Below are 19690 nucleotides of genomic sequence, written 5' to 3'. Positions count from 1 at the left end.
CCCCGAAGACGAGGAGGGGTCTCGAGATACACCTTTGTATTTGGCTCCTGCAGTAGTCTTTGGACTTTTTTCATGAACTTTTTCACGGTGACTTTTTCCATGGTGATTTTTTTTCCTGCACAAAATACATTGGAGTCTACAGGTTCTTTGTCACTTTGTGTTTTCATAGTAAAATTGTGTCGGTTTCACTAAGTTGCTTCCCAATGGCAATATGTGGAATTTCGCTGCAAATCCGTATTGCTGAAAAATTCAGCTCTTCACTAAAAATAACCTATTAATCAAACGAAGTACAAGGGGTAACAGAACAAGTTAGGGTTAATAAGGCCAATTACAGAGACACTTTGCGAGATGACCTACCTACCTACCATTGTAGAAACATACTAGCTCTAACAACGGAACCTGTTTGCTCAGGATTCCAATGTGCTGGTCCTGGCCTCCCCCCAGCAAAGGAGAGGGAGATCCAAGGAGGTCCATTTTATACCGTCATAGTGGCACACATGTTAAAGCTAGAATGTGTCGCTATCCCTTTAAATATATTTTTGTGTACAACAATAATACAACAATAATAAAGACCTACAATAAAAATACAGACTAAAGAAGTATATGACTTGGAGAGAATGATACTGTGATTTTTATAGCTGTTTAGTTATTAATAACAAACTCTGTAATGAACACAATAAAAACATCCCAAATGGATCCGGCTATATTCAGAGAGCTGTGCCAAAGCTCAGTGTATAAAACACAGCTTGGGTTGTACTGTCCTACAGGCAGCCCCTCACACTGTCCTACAGGCAGCCCCTCACACTGTCCTACAGGCAGCCCCTCACACTGTCCTACAGGCAGCCCCTCACACTGTCCTACAGGCAGCCCCTCACACTGTCCTACAGGCAGCCCCTCACACTGTCCTACAGGCAGCCCCTCACTCTGTCCTACAGGCAGCCCCTCACACTGTCCTACAGGCAGCCCCTCACACTGTCCTACAGGCAGCCCCTCACACTGTCCTACAGGCAGCCCCTCACACTGTCCTACAGGCAGCCCCTCACACTGTCCTACAGGCAGCCCCTCACACTGTCCTACAGGCAGCCCCTCACACTGTCCTACAGGCAGCCCCTCACACTGTCCTACAGGCAGCCCCTCACACTGTCCTACAGGCAGCCCCTCACACTGTCCTACAGGCAGCCCCTCACACTGTCCTACAGATGAAACTGTATCCTGGATCCCCTGCAGGGCTCTGTTCTACTGATTGGGAACAGAGAAACTAGTATTTCATTTGCCTTGTTCTGGGGTGCACAGTGCTATCCTGGGGTGCAATGCTGAAGCCATGGCTGCCTCTAGCCCCCTCGCATTGTTGTTATATCTGACTGCTGTTTGTTTGGTAACCAACACCTCTTGGGCTTGGGTTAGAACTTCTGCTTGTAACCTGGAGATCACTGGCACGTATGAGGACTATGAGTATGTACAAGAAGGAGATATAATGATTGGCGGGGTGCTAACTGTCAACTCATTTATAGTTCCCTTCAAGTATCCCTGGGACAGTTACAGCAGGATGCTGTGTGTTTGGTAAGTCCTGGGCTTTACAGAAAGGTAAATGGGAACCATTTTTGAAGATGCAGCGATAACTTTTGTTCTGAAACCTCAAATATTATATTTTTTCCCCAGTCTTATGTTTATTTGTCTTCATATTAACCAACATATATAGCGTTTGTAATAGCCCACAACTGTCATGGTGACTGAATTATACATTCATTGTCTGAGTAATTTAGTGCATCCACATTATTTAGGGACCATAAAGGCAAAAATGTACGTTATCTTATCGTAAAATATAGACATAGATGAACACTTTTTCTAATGCATTTTCTTTCTTTCTTTCTTTCTTTCTTTCTTTCTTGTTTCTTTGTTTCTTTGTTTGTTTCTTTCTTTCTTTTGTCTTAATTGTATGAGTTGTAATGAGCAAAGTGTTACATATTGGGGCAGATTTATCAAAATGTAAGATTAGAACTTACATCAGAAAAACTCACCCACTTTCTCTTCATTCCTAAGCATTTGACTTTTCCAAGAGCATGAGGCTTCCGTAGCTAGATGGGAGGCTGTGACTCAATTATTTTCTATGTTAAATGGGATAAGAGGATTACATTAGTTTAGTTATTCTGTTAAACACATGAACCAAAGTAGCTTAATTTGTATGTATGTATATATATATGAACATAGATAGATAGATAGTTGAGCTTTTTACTTTTTCCAAAAACCCACTTGGGTGGGGAACCTTTGGCACAAAGCCAAAGTAATCAGATACAGAAACCACAAAGTAGTTCAGGAACTCCTGTATAGTTTTACTAACCAATACTATATGGGGCCGATAATCATAAATCAGCCTTATATAGTAATGTTTTCTTTCTCCAGGCCTCTCCCTGAATATTATAGACAGTTTGTGGATTTTCATTTTGCCATTGAGAAAAGTAACAATGATCCATTGTTGCTCCCCAACCTGACCCTGGGGTACCATATATCCGATTCCTGTGGGGACCCCCGGAAGGCAGTGAGGAGCGTATTACAGATATTATCTGGTACCAGGGAGCCGGTTCCCAATTACTCCTGTGTGGGAAAGAGAAACATTGCTGGGTTTATTGGGGATCTCAGCTCAGAGACAACTGTACCCATAGCCCAGATACTGACTCTGTATGGGTATTCCCAGGTGAGTAATAACATTTGGCATTAATGATGAATTAACTGATGAATTCTGCCTTTGCTGATCCACAACAAGAACAATTTGTCACTCAGCATAAAAGGTAACTTTCGCCCAATCTCAATCAATGTAATGGTTTCCAAATGCTTTCTGTTCCTGAAATATTTTTGTCCGTTCACCTAAACAACTTAAAGTGACACTAAAGCCTAGAAATGTTTAGCTGTGTGTTTGAGCCCTTGTACCAGCCCAAAGCCACCAAAGCTCTATAGAAATAAAGCCCCATGCCCCTGAAGATGCCCACAGTAGCTCTCCATCTTTTGCCCAACTACTGCACATGCTCAGTCTGCTCTTGCCTGATGTCACTGAGCTTAGGGATCGACTCACAATATTCTTCTTTCCTATGCTTGCTCTAGTGCTCTATTCATTTGCATATCATCTTATGGTCTCCCCATGTAAGAAAGTGCTTATACTGTATGTTGTATCTTTTTTTTAACTTGAATCTCTATGCTTTCACACTTCTTGCTAACAAAACTGGTTCAATTAGAAAATGTTCTGTTTACCCCCACTCTGTGTAATCTATCCTTCAGCCAGTTCTCTATCCAAGTACAAATATTATGTTCTAGGCCAATATTCCTCAATTTGATCATTAACCTTCTGTGAGGTACTGTATCAAATGGTTTAGCAAAGTCCAAGTAGATCCCATCCACTGCCATTCCAGCATCGAGGTTCCTGCTCACCTCCTCATAAAAGGCAATTCAATAAGTTTGGGAATATCTGTTATGCATAGAACCATGCTGACACAAACTTATAGTATTGTGATTTGTAATGTATTCAAGTCTTATCTTATCAAAAATCCAAAAAAAACCTCTTAAGCCACAAAGCAAACAAAGATCTTCCAATTGTAAAAGGCCACTGATGTTTACATGATCTCTACAGGTTTTAGTTTGAGTATCTTTGGATTTGGAATTGTCACAGTTTTGTCACATAATAAATCTTTGAAAAGTCACATGTTTTCTGCAATTTTTCCAGGTTTTCGGTAACAAAAAGCCCAGTCCAAAAAAGTTGAGACTTAGTAAACACTAAGGGGCACATTTACTAACCCACGAACGGGCCGAATGCGTCCGATTGCATTTTTTTCGTAATGATCAGTAATTTTGTGACTTTTTCGTATTTTTGCGATTTTTTCGGCGTCTTTACGATTTTTGCATAAAAACGCGAGTTTTTCGTCGTCTTTACGATTTTTGCGTAAAAACGCGAGTTTTTCGGCGTCTTTACGAAAGTTGTGCAAAGTCGCGATTTTTTCGTAGCGTTAAACAAATTAGTATAAGAGCGGAGCACAGGATAACTTTGTTTAATAAAAACACAAATTTATTATCATCAGTTAAAAGCAGAGCATCCTCACCCATGGCTTAACGCGTTTCGTGGTCAAAACACCACTTCATCAGAAGCCAGTTCAGTAACCCCCCTTGAGTGTTTAAATAGACACCACACACACCCATTACCAATTGACAATCAATTGTTAACCCCATGGTGTAAGGGAGAGTGTATACAAAAAACCCCCCTATAGTAATAGGAATGATAAATATTATAAAAACATAGATGGGGATCCATAGGAATTATAATTCCAATGGAAACCAAACCCCCCCCCTTTGTTTTTATATTTAACCACATAGATGATTAAACCATGAGGGAAAGGGACCCAAGATCGGGACAAAATGTACATAGTAAATATAACATTAACCTAATATGTTAACCTAATACGGTTTAACACCATATATTTATATATTTTATGCATTTTATACCAATCGTCCCAGGGTTACATAAACCGTCACAGACCTCAGTGCCTATCTATATTTCGAAAGTACAGGAGCTCCAACAATAAAGATTCGTATAAACAGTAAATAAATTCATTCATCATTCTCAACAATAACACGACAATTCCCATTCCCTGTTGAGACCCCCATACTGCTCAGTTGTCCTCAAGCGGTAGATCCAATAAACCTCTCTCTCTGAGAGCTTTTTATCCAAATCTCCACCCCTGGCATTAGCCCTGGGTCTATCAATAATCTGAAATGTCACTCTACGTTGCGCCTTTTAAGTTTTAACACTACGAAAAAGGCGCGACTTTGCGCGCAAGTGTTAACGCTCCGAAAAAATCGCGACTTTGCGCAACTTTCGTAAAGACGCCGAAAAACTCGCGTTTTTACGCAAAAATCGTAAAGACGCCGAAAAACTCGCGTTTTTACGCAAAAATCGTAAAGATGCCGAAAAAATCGCAAAAAATACGAAAAAGTCTCAAAATGTTCGTTTTCAATCGGAATTTTTCCAATTCGGATTCGAAATCGTGTCTTAGTAAATCAGCCCCTAAGTCTCCAAGTAGATCCCATCCACCGACATTCCAGCATCTAGGTTCCTGCTCACATCCTCATAAAAGGCAATTCAATAATTTGGGAATATCTGTTATGCATAGAACCATGCTGGCACAAGCTTATAGTATTGTGATTTGTAATGAATTCAAGTCTTATCTTATCAAAAGTATCTTATCAAAAAATCCAAAAAACTTCTTAAGCAACAAAGCAAACAAAGATCTTCCAATTGTAAAAGGCCACTGATACTTACATAATCTTGACAGGTTTTAGCTTGAGTATTTTTGGATTTGGAATTGTCACAGTTTTGTCACATAATAAATCTTGGAAAAGTCACTTTTTTCTGCAATTTTTCCAGGTTTTCGACAACAAAAGAGTTGAGACTTAGTAAACACCCCCTTTAGAAAAGTTACAGTAAGCGAAAAAATAATAGAAATCTAATCTAAAGGTTTGTATTAATACCTACAAGTAGATGCAAGTATACATAACAATTACCAGATTTCTCCCCAACAAAGTACACACACTAGTAGCCGCTGAAGGAAGAAAAGAGCAAATACGTTAAGTGTCGTGATTATTAGGACAGAGGCCACATTTTAATTGGAAAATTCCTATAGACTCTGTACCAGGGGTTTTCTGACATTACCCATTAAAGTTACTGGGAGTGCAGAAACAGGCCATGACTTGTAAAATTTGACACATAGGGGCACATTTATCAAAGTAAGAATTAGTATGAATGTGAAAAATTCGTATTTTTTATAACTTTTAGAATTTGTGCAACAAAATTGTATTTGTCGCAATGAGTAGGAATGTTTCGGATTCATTAAAGCTTCAGTACCGTGACTTTCCTTGGGCCGGGTTGGAGCTGCAGAGTGCCATTGAGCCCTATGGGAGACTTTCCTTGGGCCGGGTTGGAGCTGCAGAGTGCCATTGAGCCCTATGGGAGACTTTCCTTGGGCCGGGTTGGAGCTGCAGAGTGCCATTGAGCCCTATGGGAGACTTTCCTTGGACCGGGTTGGAGCTGCAGAGTGCCATTGAGCCCTATGGGAGACTTTCCTTGGGCCGGGTTGGAGCTGCAGAGTGCCATTGAGCCCTATGGGAGGCTTTCCTTGGGCCGGGTTGGAGCTGCAGAGTGCCATTGAGCCCTATGGGAGGCTTTCCTTGGGCCAGGTTGGAGCTGCAGAGTGCCATTGAGCCCTATAGGAGACTTTCCTTGGGCCGGGTTGGAGCAGCAGAGAGCCATTGAGCCCTATGGGAGACTTTCCTTGGGCCGGGTTGGAGCAGCAGAGTGCCATTGAGCCCTATGGGAGACTTTCCTTGGGTCGGGTTGGAGCTGCAGAGTGCCATTGAGCCCTATGGGAGACTTTCCTTGGGCCGGGTTGGAGCAGCAGAGTGCCATTGAGCCCTATCGGAGGCTTTCCTTGGGCCAGGTTGGAGCTGCAGAGTGCCATTGAGCCCTATGGGAGACTTTCCTTGGGCCGGGTTGGAGCTGCAGAGTGCCATTGAGTCCTATGGGAGACTTTCCTTGGGCCAGGTTGGAGCTGCAGAGTGCCATTGAGCCCTATGGGAGACTTTCCTTGGGCCGGGTTGGAGCTGCAGAGTGCCATTGAGCCCTATGGGAGACTTTCCTTGGGCCGGGTTGGAGCAGCAGAGTGCCATTGAGCCCTATCGGAGGCTTTCCTTGGGCCAGGTTGGAGCTGCAGAGTGCCATTGAGTCCTATGGGAGACTTTCCTTGGGCCAGGTTGGAGCTGCAGAGTGCCATTGAGCCCTATGGGAGACTTTCCTTGGGCCGGGTTGGAGCTGCAGAGTGCCATTGAGCCCTATGGGAGACTTTCCTTGGGCCGGGTTGGAGCAGCAGAGTGCCATTGAGCCCTATGGGAGGCTTTCCTTGGGTCGGGTTGGAGCTGCAGAGTGCCATTGAGCCCTATGGGAGACTTTCCTTGGGCCGGGTTGGAGCTGCAGAGTGCCATTGAGCCCTATCGGAGGCTTTCCTTGGGCCAGGTTGGAGCTGCAGAGTGCCATTGAGTCCTATGGGAGACTTTCCTTGGGCCAGGTTGGAGCTGCAGAGTGCCATTGAGCCCTATGGGAGACTTTCCTTGGGCCGGGTTGGAGCTGCAGAGTGCCATTGAGCCCTATGGGAGACTTTCCTTGGGCCGGGTTGGAGCTGCAGAGTGCCATTGAGCCCTATGGGAGACTTTCCTTGGGCTGGGTTGGAGCTGCAGAGTGCCATTGAGCCCTATGGGAGACTTTCCTTGGGCCGGGTTGGAGTTGCAGAGTGCCATTGAGCCCTATGGGAGACTTTCCTTGGGCCGGGTTGGAGCTGCAGAGTGCCATTGAACCCTATGGGAGGCTTCCAAAATCGTGCACAGAAGGATCAAAGTCAGAAAGGTTTTCCTGCATTCTACGATCGTTCGGATAGCCAATACGATATTATTGTGACTAATACAATTTTTTCGTATGCATATTTATGATATTTACGATCATCAGTAATTATTGTATCCAATCCGAATTTTTCCCATTCAAACTTGTGTTTTAATGAATCGGCCCCTAAGCCTTTCAGCATCTCACCTCCATTCCTTTCTGTAGATCAGTTACGGAGCTACAGACACTTCGCTCAGTGACAGAGTCACGTTCCCGTACTTTTTCCGGACGTTACAAAGTGATCACGGCCATTATTTCTCATTAAGCAAGTTACTCAAAGCCTTTGGTGGGAACTGGGTTGGAATCATCACATCCGATGATATCAGTGGAGAGAAAGAACTGCAGATACTGACAAACTATTTATCCATAGATGGGATTTGTGTTGAGTTCACCATCAAGATAAGTGACAATATGGATGACATCTCAGCTGTTGGAAATATCCGTCACCACTTGCCCTATAAGAACATCATTCAGAAATCCACAACCAATGTCGTTATCCTTTGCGGAAAAATTTCCCTGGGCGTCATAGGAAAATTAATCATCTATACCGATGTACTTAGTGAGAAGATATTAGTTGTCTCTCCTACACTGACATCTAAAAACCACATTATAGATTATTCTCTGGAAATATTCTCCAACATTTTGGGATTTGTTCAGCATTCAGCATATTCTGTGGATAGTCGAGAAATAACGCACTATCTGGAGAGTTTCCGTCCTTCCACGTATCCTGAGGACAAATTACTGGAAGATATATGGCTGCTTTACCATTTGTGTTTGTCAAAGCAACAACATAAAAATTACTTGTATGCCAACTTGTATAAATATGAGCTTCACAACTGCACCGGGCAGAAACGCATTACGGATATCCGCCATTTTGACAGTAAATTATACTCTCCCAGTGTGGCCCTGGCAGTCGATATGATGTCACACGCAATTCATGCAATGCACATTTCTCTTGCTGAGCGACCTCCTGAGAATCGAAAGCAAATGTATAAATATCAGGTAAATATTGTATTGTATATTATCTAGAACTTAATTGTTTTATTTTGAAAAATATATGTTTTATATATATATATTTATGCATATATATTTAGGGGTAGATTTACTAAAATTCCATAATTTTGTTTCTTATTTTTAAATTCAACTGAATTTGTTTTCGTGAATGTCTGCTATTTACTAAAAAATAAATTATAAAAGACTCACTACTACAATTCAAAAAAAGTCACGATTTTTGGACAAAACCCAGCAAAATCTCTAAATTTTGAGACCAAAGAACTTCAAGGGAAGGGAAGGGACCTTTGCCATTGACTTCTACATGAACTCACCAAGTTTAATCTGGCAAATTGTCAAATTCGAATTTAGCCATTTTAACACATAGGGGCTGATTTACTGATCCACGAATCCGAATCTGAATCCAAATGAGAAAAATTTGGATTGGAAAACGAACATTTTGCGACTTTTTCGTATTTTTTGCAATTTTTTCGTCGCCGTTATGACTTTTTTGTAAATTGTCGCAACTTTTTCATAGCCATTATGACTTTCGTGAATTGTCGCCACTTTTTCATAGCTATTACGACTTTCGTGAATTGTCGCAACCTTTTCAAAGCCATTCCAACTTTCGAGAATTGTTGCGACTTTTTCATATTGACCACTCGAAAAATTCCCGACAATTCGTGAAAAAGTCACAAAATACCGATCATTACGGAAAAAAAACGCATTTGGACGCTTTTCGGACGTTCATGGATTAGTAAATGTGCCCCATAGTAAATCGCTGAAAAGTTGTAGCATTTTCGAAAAAATTCGAATTGAGTTTAAAATTAAAAATCAATGCTTTGTAAATGGGCCCCTATGTGTTGTGCTTAAAAATGTATCATCGGATTTGGTATTTTGCAATGATTTTTTTTTTTTGTTGAATGCTGTAGAATTAGGGTTGGACTGGTTGGATTAGTAAGGAAAATGAAATAACAGCAGTTCCTGACCAAGCAGTATATGGACCAGTCAACATAAACAGTGCTGGAGGTGTAACTAAGAATAATTGTAAAAATTCAACTTGCACTAAGCTTTGTGGGACTGTTCTGATTCTGCTCTTATATATATTAACTAAAATCTATCAATTACAGATGTAGCCAAAGTAATTCTATAGTCAGTTTGAGGCTACGCTAGAGACCTAGCTCTGCCCTCTAATACAATAAAGACAATCAAGGATCAACATAGCAAGGATGGCTACATCTGTAGAAGAATATTTTCTTTACCATAAAGGACCATATTAAATTCAAATATATACTCTCCATTTTCTAAAAATTGATGGTTTTGTTCAAAAACTAATTTGTGAATTATGAACACTGTATTTTTTTGTAACTTACATTTTCATTGGTATTTTGTGCAAGATAGTTATAACGGGCATGCAAAGTGTCAGTAGTACTAATGTAACAATACAATCAAATGGTTTAACCAAGCTGACCAAATCTCAAGGTACAGGGCAAGCCTGTTTATCAACATTCATCATTAATCTGATTAACTAGATGTTCTTCGGTTGACAGTAACATTTAGAATTAACAGTTGCAATTGCCAGTAATGGTAAAAATTTGGGTCCCTTGGGGGGGGGCTGATGTATCATAATTATAGGTCAGATAAAGGGTTAATCCTGTGTAGGGTGTATCTATTCTATGTCCTAGTGCTGGCTATATAGTAATCCCATCTAGACCAGATCTTCTCCCATTGTTTGCATCGGTCATGGATATTGGTCATGTACTCCATCTCCCTCATATCTCTCACCCTAGAGAGTATATCCCCAAGTTTGGGGGGGGGTAGAGGGTTCTTCCACTTTTTGGTAATTACAAGTCTAGTAGCTGTTGGAATGAAGGTTGTGCGCCTCTGCTCTGCAGCTGTATTGTCTAGAATTGGCCTACCCACTAGAGCAGAGTAGATATCTAGTTGAGTATCTTTGAACATAATGGAATTTCCTTCCATAATGGTGGGAACGTGGGGCAGTGCCACATTATATGCTGAAGAGTTCCCCGTTCGCCACAGCTTCTCCAGCATAGTGGGGAGCTACCTGGGAATATATGGCTGAGTTTTACAGGTGCATCACACCAGAAGATCATGAACACTGCCAAACTGTTGTGAGACCTAAGAAGAACCAAGAGTACAACCAAATTGTTTAGATAAAATGTCATCCAGTAATGCCCTAAAATAGAATTAGGAAACTGCATATTACATTTTCTTTTTTGGCGATGGGGATCTTGTATTCTTTTTTGTTTGTTTTTTTGTGTGTAAACAAATCATTGGGCTGCTCAACGAAGGCAACATGGCCGGCTACCTTGCTTACTGAACAACCCCACCATGTGCTTGTCCAATGACGTTGTGATGTGGGGGAGTGCCAATAGGGGACAAGGACCAGTAATGAGCTGATGGGGGGATGGGCATGCAGTATGGGTAGGCAGACAGAAGAGGTATGTACCTAGCGCCCCCAGCATTGCACCCTAGGCATGTGCCTCTCCTGCCTACCCTTAGGCTCAGTCGTGGGGCTGCAGGATACACCATTATATGGGATGATAATGCCTTGTTTTTTTACATTTGGATATTTATAAACAATTAATTGCATTTCTTGCTGAATAGCTTCAAGAGTATCTGAATAAACTTCACTACAAGACCACCGGGGGCACCACTGTTTCTTTTGAAAAAAATGGAGAGTTAGTCACTTGGTACATGATCTATAACTGCATATTGGAACCTAATAATCAAATATCTGTGAATTATCTGGGAACGTTCCAACCACGGGATCCATTAGATGACAAATCAATGATTAGATCTCATCAAATAATATGGATCTCCAACAAGAGCCAGGTCAGATACTGTCTATTCCTGATAAGATATACGACTCTAGCAAGGTAATTCCATGGGCTGAACCAATGTACAACAGCATCCAGGGCTTATTGGGGAATGTAGTAAGAGTTCAAAATGGGAAAATAGTCATAGTTTGATTATTAGAGAAAAGGGAATCATTTAAACATTAAATAAACCCAATAGGGCTGTTCTGCCCCAATAAGGGGTAATTATATCTTAGTTGGGATCAAGTACAGGTACTGTTTTATTATTACAGAGAAAAGGGAATCATTTAACCATGAAATAAAACCAATAGGGCTGTTCTGCCCCCAATAAGGGGTAATTATATCTTAGTTGGGATCAAGTACAGGTACTGTTTTATTATTACAGAGAAAAGGGAATGATTTAACCATGAAATAAACCCAGTAGGGCTCTTCTGCCCCCAATAAGGGGTAATTATATCTTAGTTGGGATCAAGTACAGGTACTGTTTTATTATTACAGAGAAAAGGGAATCATTTAACCATTAAATAAACCCAATAGGGCTGTTCTGCCCCCAATAAGGGGTAATTATATCTTAGTTGGGATCAAGTACAGGTACTGTTTTATTATTACAGAGAAAAGGGAATCATTTAACCATTAAATAAACCCAATAGGGCTGTTCTGCCCCAATAAGGGGTAATTATATCTTAGTTGGGATCAAGTACAGGTACTGTTTTATTATTACAGAGAAAAGGGAATGATTTAACCATGAAATAAACCCAATAGGGCTGTTCTGCCCCAATAAGGGGTAATTATATCTTAGTTGGGATCAAGTACAGGTACTGTTTTATTATTACAGAGAAAAGGGAATCATTTAACCATGAAATAAAACCAATAGGGCTGTTCTGCCCCCAATAAGGGGTAATTATATCTTAGTTGGGATCAAGTACAGGTACTGTTTTATTATTACAGAGAAAAGGGAATCATTTAACCATTAAATAAACCCAATAGGGCTGTTCTGCCCCCAATAAGGGGTAATTATATCTTAGTTGGGATCAAGTACAGGTACTGTTTTATTATTACAGAGAAAAGGGAATCATTTAACCATTAAATAAACCCAATAGGGCTGTTCTGCCCCAATAAGGGGTAATTATATCTTAGTTGGGATCAAGTACAGGTACTGTTTTATTATTACAGAGAAAAGGGAATGATTTAACCATGAAATAAACCCAATAGGGCTGTTCTGCCCCAATAAGGGGTAATTATATCTTAGTTGGGATCAAGTACAGGTACTGTTTTATTATTACAGAGAAAAGGGAATCATTTAACCATGAAATAAAACCAATAGGGCTGTTCTGCCCCCAATAAGGGGTAATTATATCTTAGTTGGGATCAAGTACAGGTACTGTTTTATTATTACAGAGAAAAGGGAATGATTTAACCATGAAATAAACCCAATAGGGCTGTTCTGCCCCAATAAGGGGTAATTATATCTTAGTTGGGATCAAGTACAGGTACTGTTTTATTATTACAGAGAAAAGGGAATCATTTAACCATTAAATAAACCCAATAGGGCTGTTCTGCCCCAATAAGGGGTAATTATTAGTTGGGATCAAGTACAGGTACTGTTTTATTATTACAGAGAAAAGGGAATCATTTAACCATGAAATAAACCCAATAGGGCTGTTCTGCCCCAATAAGGGGTAATTATATCTTAGTTGGGATCAAGTACAGGTACTGTTTTATTATTACAGAGAAAAGGGAATCATTTAACCATTAAATAAACCCAATAGGGCTGTTCTGCCCCAATAAGGGGTAATTATTAGTTGGGATCAAGTACAGGTACTGTTTTATTATTACAGAGAAAAGGGAATCATTTAACCATGAAATAAACCCAATAGGGCTGTTCTGCCCCAATAAGGGGTAATTATATCTTAGTTGGGATCAAGTACAGGTACTGTTTTATTATTACAGAGAAAAGGGAATCATTTAACCATGAAATAAACCCAATAGGGCTGTTCTGCCCCAATAAGGGGTAATTATATCTTAGTTGGGATCAAGTACAGGTATAATTTGCCATATCATTTTATTTGGATGTGGTGTCACATTTGATTAAATTATTAAGGGTAAAACTTGAATATATATGTGAGAAAGAACCTACAAAACCCTTTTGGTTTTCCTTCCCTTTAGATCCCTAGCGCCCAATGTTCAGCCAGTTGTCTCCCGGGACTGAGGAAGGTGCCGAGGATCAGAGCCCAGCCCTGCTGTTATGACTGTGCCCAGTGTTCCGAGGGAGACATTTCCAATGCGACTGGTATAAAGCATAGGGCTAAGTGGAACTATACAATTACTCTGATGACAAAAGTACATTGGCAGAAAAATATACATGGGCAACAAAACAATTTCTCAGTTTTCATAAAGTCATATTTGTGAGAAAAAGCAAATGTATGTATGTATTGCTACATAAGGAAAGTCACACAAAAAAAGAGAGGGTTGATTAACACATGATATTCCTTGGCAGAAGAACAATAAATTATTAATAATACATGTTGTCAGAAAATGTGCTCTAATCAATACTCCCTATCTGGTACATATAAACCTACAATCAGATACAGCAGTGATGTTAGTGTTTATGGGATTTTGCCAACACAAAAAGCATTACGTTCTAGTGGATGAGCGAAATACATTTCCCTATAAATTTTCAATGGTGAAAAATAACCAGGGACCTAAATGTCATAATCAATATTAATGAGGTTTATAATATACATTTATTATACATTTTTTTTAGAAGTCTCCCATAAGACTCAATGGCACTCTGCAGCTCCAACCCGGCCCAAGGAAAGTCTCCCATAAGACTCAATGGCACTCTGCAGCTCCAACCCGGCCCAAGGAAAGTCTCCCATAGGGCTCAATGGCACTCTGCAGCTCCAACCCGACCCAAGGAAAGTCTCCCATAGGGCTCAATGGCACTCTGCAGCTCCAACCCGGCCCAAGGAAAGTCTCCCATAGGGCTCAATGGCACTCTGCAGCTCCAACCCGGCCCAAGGAAAGTCTCCCATAGGGCTCAATGGCACTCTGCGGCTCCAACCCGGCCCAAGGAAAGTCTCCCATAGGGCTCAATGGCACTCTGCAGCTTCAACCCGGCCCAAGGAAAGTCTCCCGTAGGGCTCAATGGTACTCTGCAGCTCCAACCCGGCCCAAGGAAAGTCTCCCATAGGGCTCAATGGCACTCTGCAGCTCAAACCCGGCCCAAGGAAAGTCTCCCATAGGGCTCAATGTCACTCTGCAGCTCCAACCCCGCCCAAGGAAAGTCTCCTATAGGGCTCAATGGCACTCTGCAGCTCCAACCCTGCCCAAGGAAAGTCTCCCATAGGGCTCAATGGCACTCTGCAGCTCCAACCCCGCCCAAGGAAAGTCTCCTATAGGGCTCAATGGCACTCTGCAGCTCCAACCCTGCCCAAGGAAAGTCTCCCATCGGGCTCAATGGCACTCTGCAGCTCCAACCCGGCCCAAGGAAAGTCTCCCATAGGGCTCAAGGGCACTCTGCAGCTCCAACCTGGCCCAAGGAAAGTCTCCCATAGGGCTCAATGGCACTCTGCAGCTCCAACCCGGCCCAAGGAAAGTCTCCCATAGGGCTCAATGGCACTCTGCAGCTCCAACCCGGCCCAAGGAAAGTCTCCCATAGGGCTCAATGGCACTCTGCAGCTCCAACCCGGCCCAAGGAAAGTCTCCCATAGGGCTCAATGGCACTCTGCAGCTCCAACCCGGCCCAAGGAAAGTCTCCCATAGGGCTCAATGGCACTCTGCAGCTCCAACCCGGCCCAAGGAAAGCCTCCTATAGGGCTCAATGGCACTCTGCAGCGCCAACCCGGCCCAAGGAAAGTCTCCCATAGGGCTCAATGGCACTCTGCAGCTCCAACCCGGCCCAAGGAAAGCCTCCTATAGGGCTCAATGGCACTCTGCAGCTCCAACCCGGCCCAAGGAAAGTCTCCCATAGGGCTCAATGGCACTCTGCAGCTCCAACCCGGCCCAAGGAAAGTCTCCCATAGGGCTCAATGGCACTCTGCAACTCCAACCCGGCCCAAGGAAAGTCTCCCTTAGGGCTCAATGGCACTCTGCGGCTCCAACCCGGCCCAAGGAAAGTCTCCCATAGTGCTCAATGGCACTCTGCGGCTCCAACCCGGCCCAAGGAAAGTCTCCCATAGGGCTCAATGGCACTCTGCAGCTCCAACCCGGCCCAAGGAAAGCCTCCCATAGGGCTCAATGGCACTCTGCAACTCCAACCCGGCCCAAGGAAAGTCTCCCATAGGGCTCAATGGCACTCTGCTACTCGCGCTACTCACTGAGCCCCTGTAGAGGCAGTTAGCTGACTTTATCCAGTTCCTGACACACTTAGCCCTGCACTTACCCACCTATTTAACATTTCACTTTCTGCCAGTATTTATCTTCATATAAACAAGCAGTAATTATGCCCATCATCAAAACACCTTTCCTTGATCCCGGCTCTTCCACTAACTATTATTTACTCTTTGCAGGCATTCCAATTGCCTTTTCTATTCTGTCACTGGGAGGAAATTCAAAAGAGACTTGAACATGTAAAGGGAAACAAAGGTCCAGGACCGGATGGGATTCATCCCAGGGTATTAAATGAGCTGAGCGCTGTGATTGCCAAGCCTCTTCACTTAATTTTTCAGGATTCGTTGAGGTCTGGCATGGTGCCGAGAGACTGGTGGATTGCTAATGTGGTGCCGTTATTTAAAAAGGGATCTCGTTCTCAGCCTGAAAACTATAGGCCTGTTAGTCTGACATCAGTAGTAGGAAAGCTTCTGGAAGGGGTAATAAGGGATAGGATAGTTGAATACATTGCAGTTCACAATACTGTTAGTTTGTGCCACATGGGTTTATGCATAACAGATCTTGCCAGACTAATTTAGTCGCCTTTTATGAGGAGGTGAGTAGGAACCTCGATGCTGGAATGGCAGTGGATGGGATCTACTTGGACTTTGCTAAAGCGTTTGATACAGTACCTCACAGAGGTTAATGAGAAAATTGAGGAATATTGGCCTAGAACATAATATTTGTAATTGGATAGAGAACTGGCTGAAGGATAGATTACACAGAGTGGGGGTAAATGGAACATTTTCTAATTGGGCCAGTGTGGTTAGTGGGTACCGCAGGGGTCAGTCCTTGGTCCTTTGCTTTTTAACTTGTTTATTAATGACCTGGAGGTGGGCATAGACAGTAATGTTTCTATTTTTGCTGATGACACTAAATTGTGCAAAACTATAAGTTCCATGCAGGATGTGCCGCTTTGCAGAGCGATTTGACAACATTGGAAAACTGGGCAGCAAACTGGGAAATGAGGTTCAATGTTGATAAGTGCAAAGTTATGCATTTTGGTAGAAATAATATAAACGCGAACTATCTACTGAATGGGAGTGTGTTGGGGTATCCTTAATGGAGAAGGATCTAGGGGTTTTTGTAGATAACAAGTTGTCTAATTCCAGGCAGTGTAATTCTGTGGCTACTAAAGCAAATAAAGTGCGTAGGGGGTTTTTCACGGTGAGGGCAGTGAGGGGGTTGGGGAATGCCCTTCCTAGTGATGGGGTAATGGCAGATTCTGTTAATGCCTATAAGAGGGGCCTGGATGAGTTCTTGAACAATCAGAATACCCAAGGCTATTGTGATACTAATACCTACAGTTAGTACTAGTGGTTGTATATATAGTTTATGTATGTGAGTGTATAGATTGGTAGGTGTGGGTTAAGTGTGCTGGGTTTACTTGGATGGGTTGAACTTGATGGACTCTGGTCTTTTTTCAACCCTATGTAACTATGTAAGTATGCTGCTCGGCTCATTCATCTAACTCTCCCTAACTGCCCCATGTATATCCCTTCACTGCCTCCCAATTTCCTCTCGCATAAAATTCAAATGACTAATACTCACATTCAAGCCCTTCCCTATATTTCAACTCTAATCTCAAAATACACTCCTTCATACAACCTACACTCTGCCTCTAATCGTAGCCTCTCTTCTCCTGTCACCCCATTCCCTACTGTGAGGCTTCTCTCAAGCTTCTGTCTGTGTCTGGAACTCTCTGCCTGGACCAATCAGAGTCTCCCTTGCTTTCAAACTATAAAATCTACTCTAAAGACCTACCTGTTTGGAGAAGCACATTCACTATGTCTTGATTTATCTGACACAAACAATTGTTTTCAACTTCCTTATGTTTCAAATGTTCAGTAACCCTTTTCAACAAGGTCATCTGTTCCTATTGTTCACTCTGTAATTTAACCCTTGTTTGTTAAATTATTGCAAGATGATGCCAAGACTGATCATGCCACTTTCATGTCCATTCTTATTATTTTTCTAGACAGTGAAAACTGCTATAAATGCCCAGACATGGAATGGCCCAATGAGAAGAGGGATCAGTGTATTCTTAAAAGTGAAGACTTTCTGTCGTACAGTAATCATGAGATTTCTATGTTGTTTGGCTCAGTCTCACTTTTTCTTTCTGTTTTAACTGTGCTCATAATGGGAATTTTTCTTAAATACCGGGACACCCCCATAGTGAGAGCCAACAACCGGAGCCTGAGCTTCCTCCTCCTTGTCTCCATCAAGCTGAGCTTCCTCAGTGTGTTTCTGTTCCTCGGTCGCCCTGTGGATATAACCTGCATGCTGCGCATCATCACTTTTGGAATCACCTTCTCCATAGCTGTCTCTTCTCTCCTGGCCAAGACTATCATGGTTTGTGTTGCTTTCAAAGCCACCAAGCCAGGGAGCTCATGGAGAAAATGGCTGGGAGTCAAACTGTCCAATTCTGTAGTCTTGTTCTGCTCATCCATTCAAATAATCATCTGCATGACTTGGTTGGCCATTTCTCCTCCCTTTCAGGAACTGGACATTCACACTTCCCCTGGAACCATCATCATTCAGTGCAATGAGGGCTCAGCTATTGGCTTTTACTCAGTTATTGGGTATATGGGGCTTCTGGCAGCTGTTAGTTTTGTTTTAGCATTTTTAGCTCGGAGCTTACCGGACAGTTTTAATGAGGCCAAGTACATCACTTTCAGCATGCTGCTCTTCTGCAGTGTTTGGATCACAATGATCCCGGCCTATCTGAGCACCAAAGGCAAAAACACTGTGTGTGTGGAGATATTTGCCATACTCACCTCAAGCGCCGGCCTTTTAGCCTGTATATTTCTGCCCAAATGTTATATTATTTTAATTACACCTGAAACAAATAAAAAATTTTACTTAACTGGGAAAACTTGTGGATATGTTAAATAGGAAACACAGGGTTTTATACTCTAGCGATTCATGGCAAATTCTCAATTTAATCTCATTGTAAAACATTATTTGTAATCTCCCAACATAATGAAGCTGAATTTAAATGGAAAAAACAAATAAAAACACTGTTTCAGAAATTATTTCATTATCAGTTCACATATTTCTGTTTTGTGGCCTGATTAGAGTTTGACACATCTTTAAATTTCAGATAGAACCTGTTGTTTGTAAACCTTCCTCTATGTAACATAATATGAACATTTAGAGCCATTTGGAGGGATTGAAAGGGCATTCCCCAACATCACTGCCCTCCCTGCCAGGAACCCCCTACCCAACATCCCCCAGCAGGGCATTCCCCAACCTCACTGCCCTCCCCATGACCAACCCCCTACCTAACATCCCCCAGCAGGGCATTCCCCAACCCCCTCACTGCCCTCACCGTGAGGAACCCCCTACCCAACATCCCCCGGCAGGGCATTCCCCAACCCCCTCACTGCCCTCACCATGAGGAACCCCCTACCCAACATCCCCCGACAGGGCAATCCCCAACATCACTGCCCTCCCTGCGAGGAACCCCCTACCCAACATCCCCCGGCAGGGCATTCCCCAACCTCCTCACTGCCCTCACCGTGAGGAACCCCCTACCCAACATCCCCCGGCAGGGCATTCCCCAACCCCCTCACTGCCCTCACCATGAGGAACCCCCTACCCAACATCCCCCGACAGGGCAATCCCCAACATCACTGCCCTCCCTGCGAGGAACCCCCTACCCAACATCCCCCAGCAGGGCATTCCCCAACCTCACTGCCCTCCCCATGACCAACCCCCTACCTAACATCCCCCAGCAGGGCATTCCCCAACCCCCTCACTGCCCTCACCATGAGGAACCCCCTACCCAACATCCCCCGGCAGGGCATTCCCCAACCCCCTCACTGCCCTCACCATGAGGAACCCCCTACCCAACATCCCCCGGCAGGGCATTCCCCAACCCCCTCACTGCCCTCACCATGAGGAACCCCCTACCCAACATCCCCCAGCAGGGCATTCCCCAACCCCCTCACTGCCCTCACCATGAGGAACCCCCTACCCAACATCCCCCAGCAGGGCATTCCCCAACCCCCTCACTGCC

At 43.0% G+C, this 19690-nt stretch overlaps 1 protein-coding gene across 1 annotated transcript; it reads left to right on the top strand.

Annotated features, from left to right (window-relative positions):
* The first annotated feature begins 1321 nt into the window (after positions 1–1321).
* On the top strand, positions 1322–18564 carry LOC100490505 (vomeronasal type-2 receptor 26). Its single transcript, XM_012956089.1, has 6 exons — positions 1322–1560; positions 2401–2692; positions 7634–8479; positions 11096–11314; positions 13465–13588; positions 17648–18564. Exons 1-6 carry the CDS (start codon positions 1322–1324, stop codon positions 18562–18564), a joined length of 2637 nt encoding a protein of 878 aa, XP_012811543.1.
* The last annotated feature ends 1126 nt before the right edge of the window (positions 18565–19690 follow it).

The sequence above is a fragment of the Xenopus tropicalis genome, chromosome 1 (assembly GCF_000004195.4).
Source record: "Xenopus tropicalis strain Nigerian chromosome 1, UCB_Xtro_10.0, whole genome shotgun sequence".
NCBI lineage: Eukaryota > Metazoa > Chordata > Amphibia > Anura > Pipidae > Xenopus > Xenopus tropicalis.
This window is presented reverse-complemented; position numbering and strand designations above follow the sequence as displayed.

Coding starts and splice junctions, on each gene's coding strand:
- LOC100490505 (XM_012956089.1), top strand. CDS start 1,322: ATGGCTGCCTCTAGCCCCCTCGCATTGTTGTTATATCTGACTGCTGTT. Junction 8,480..11,095: donor ATAAATATCAGGTAAATATT/GTATTGTATATT, acceptor TAGCTTCAAGAG/TATCTGAATAAACTTCACTA. Junction 13,589..17,647: donor AGACATTTCCAATGCGACTG/GTATAAAGCATA, acceptor TTATTTTTCTAG/ACAGTGAAAACTGCTATAAA.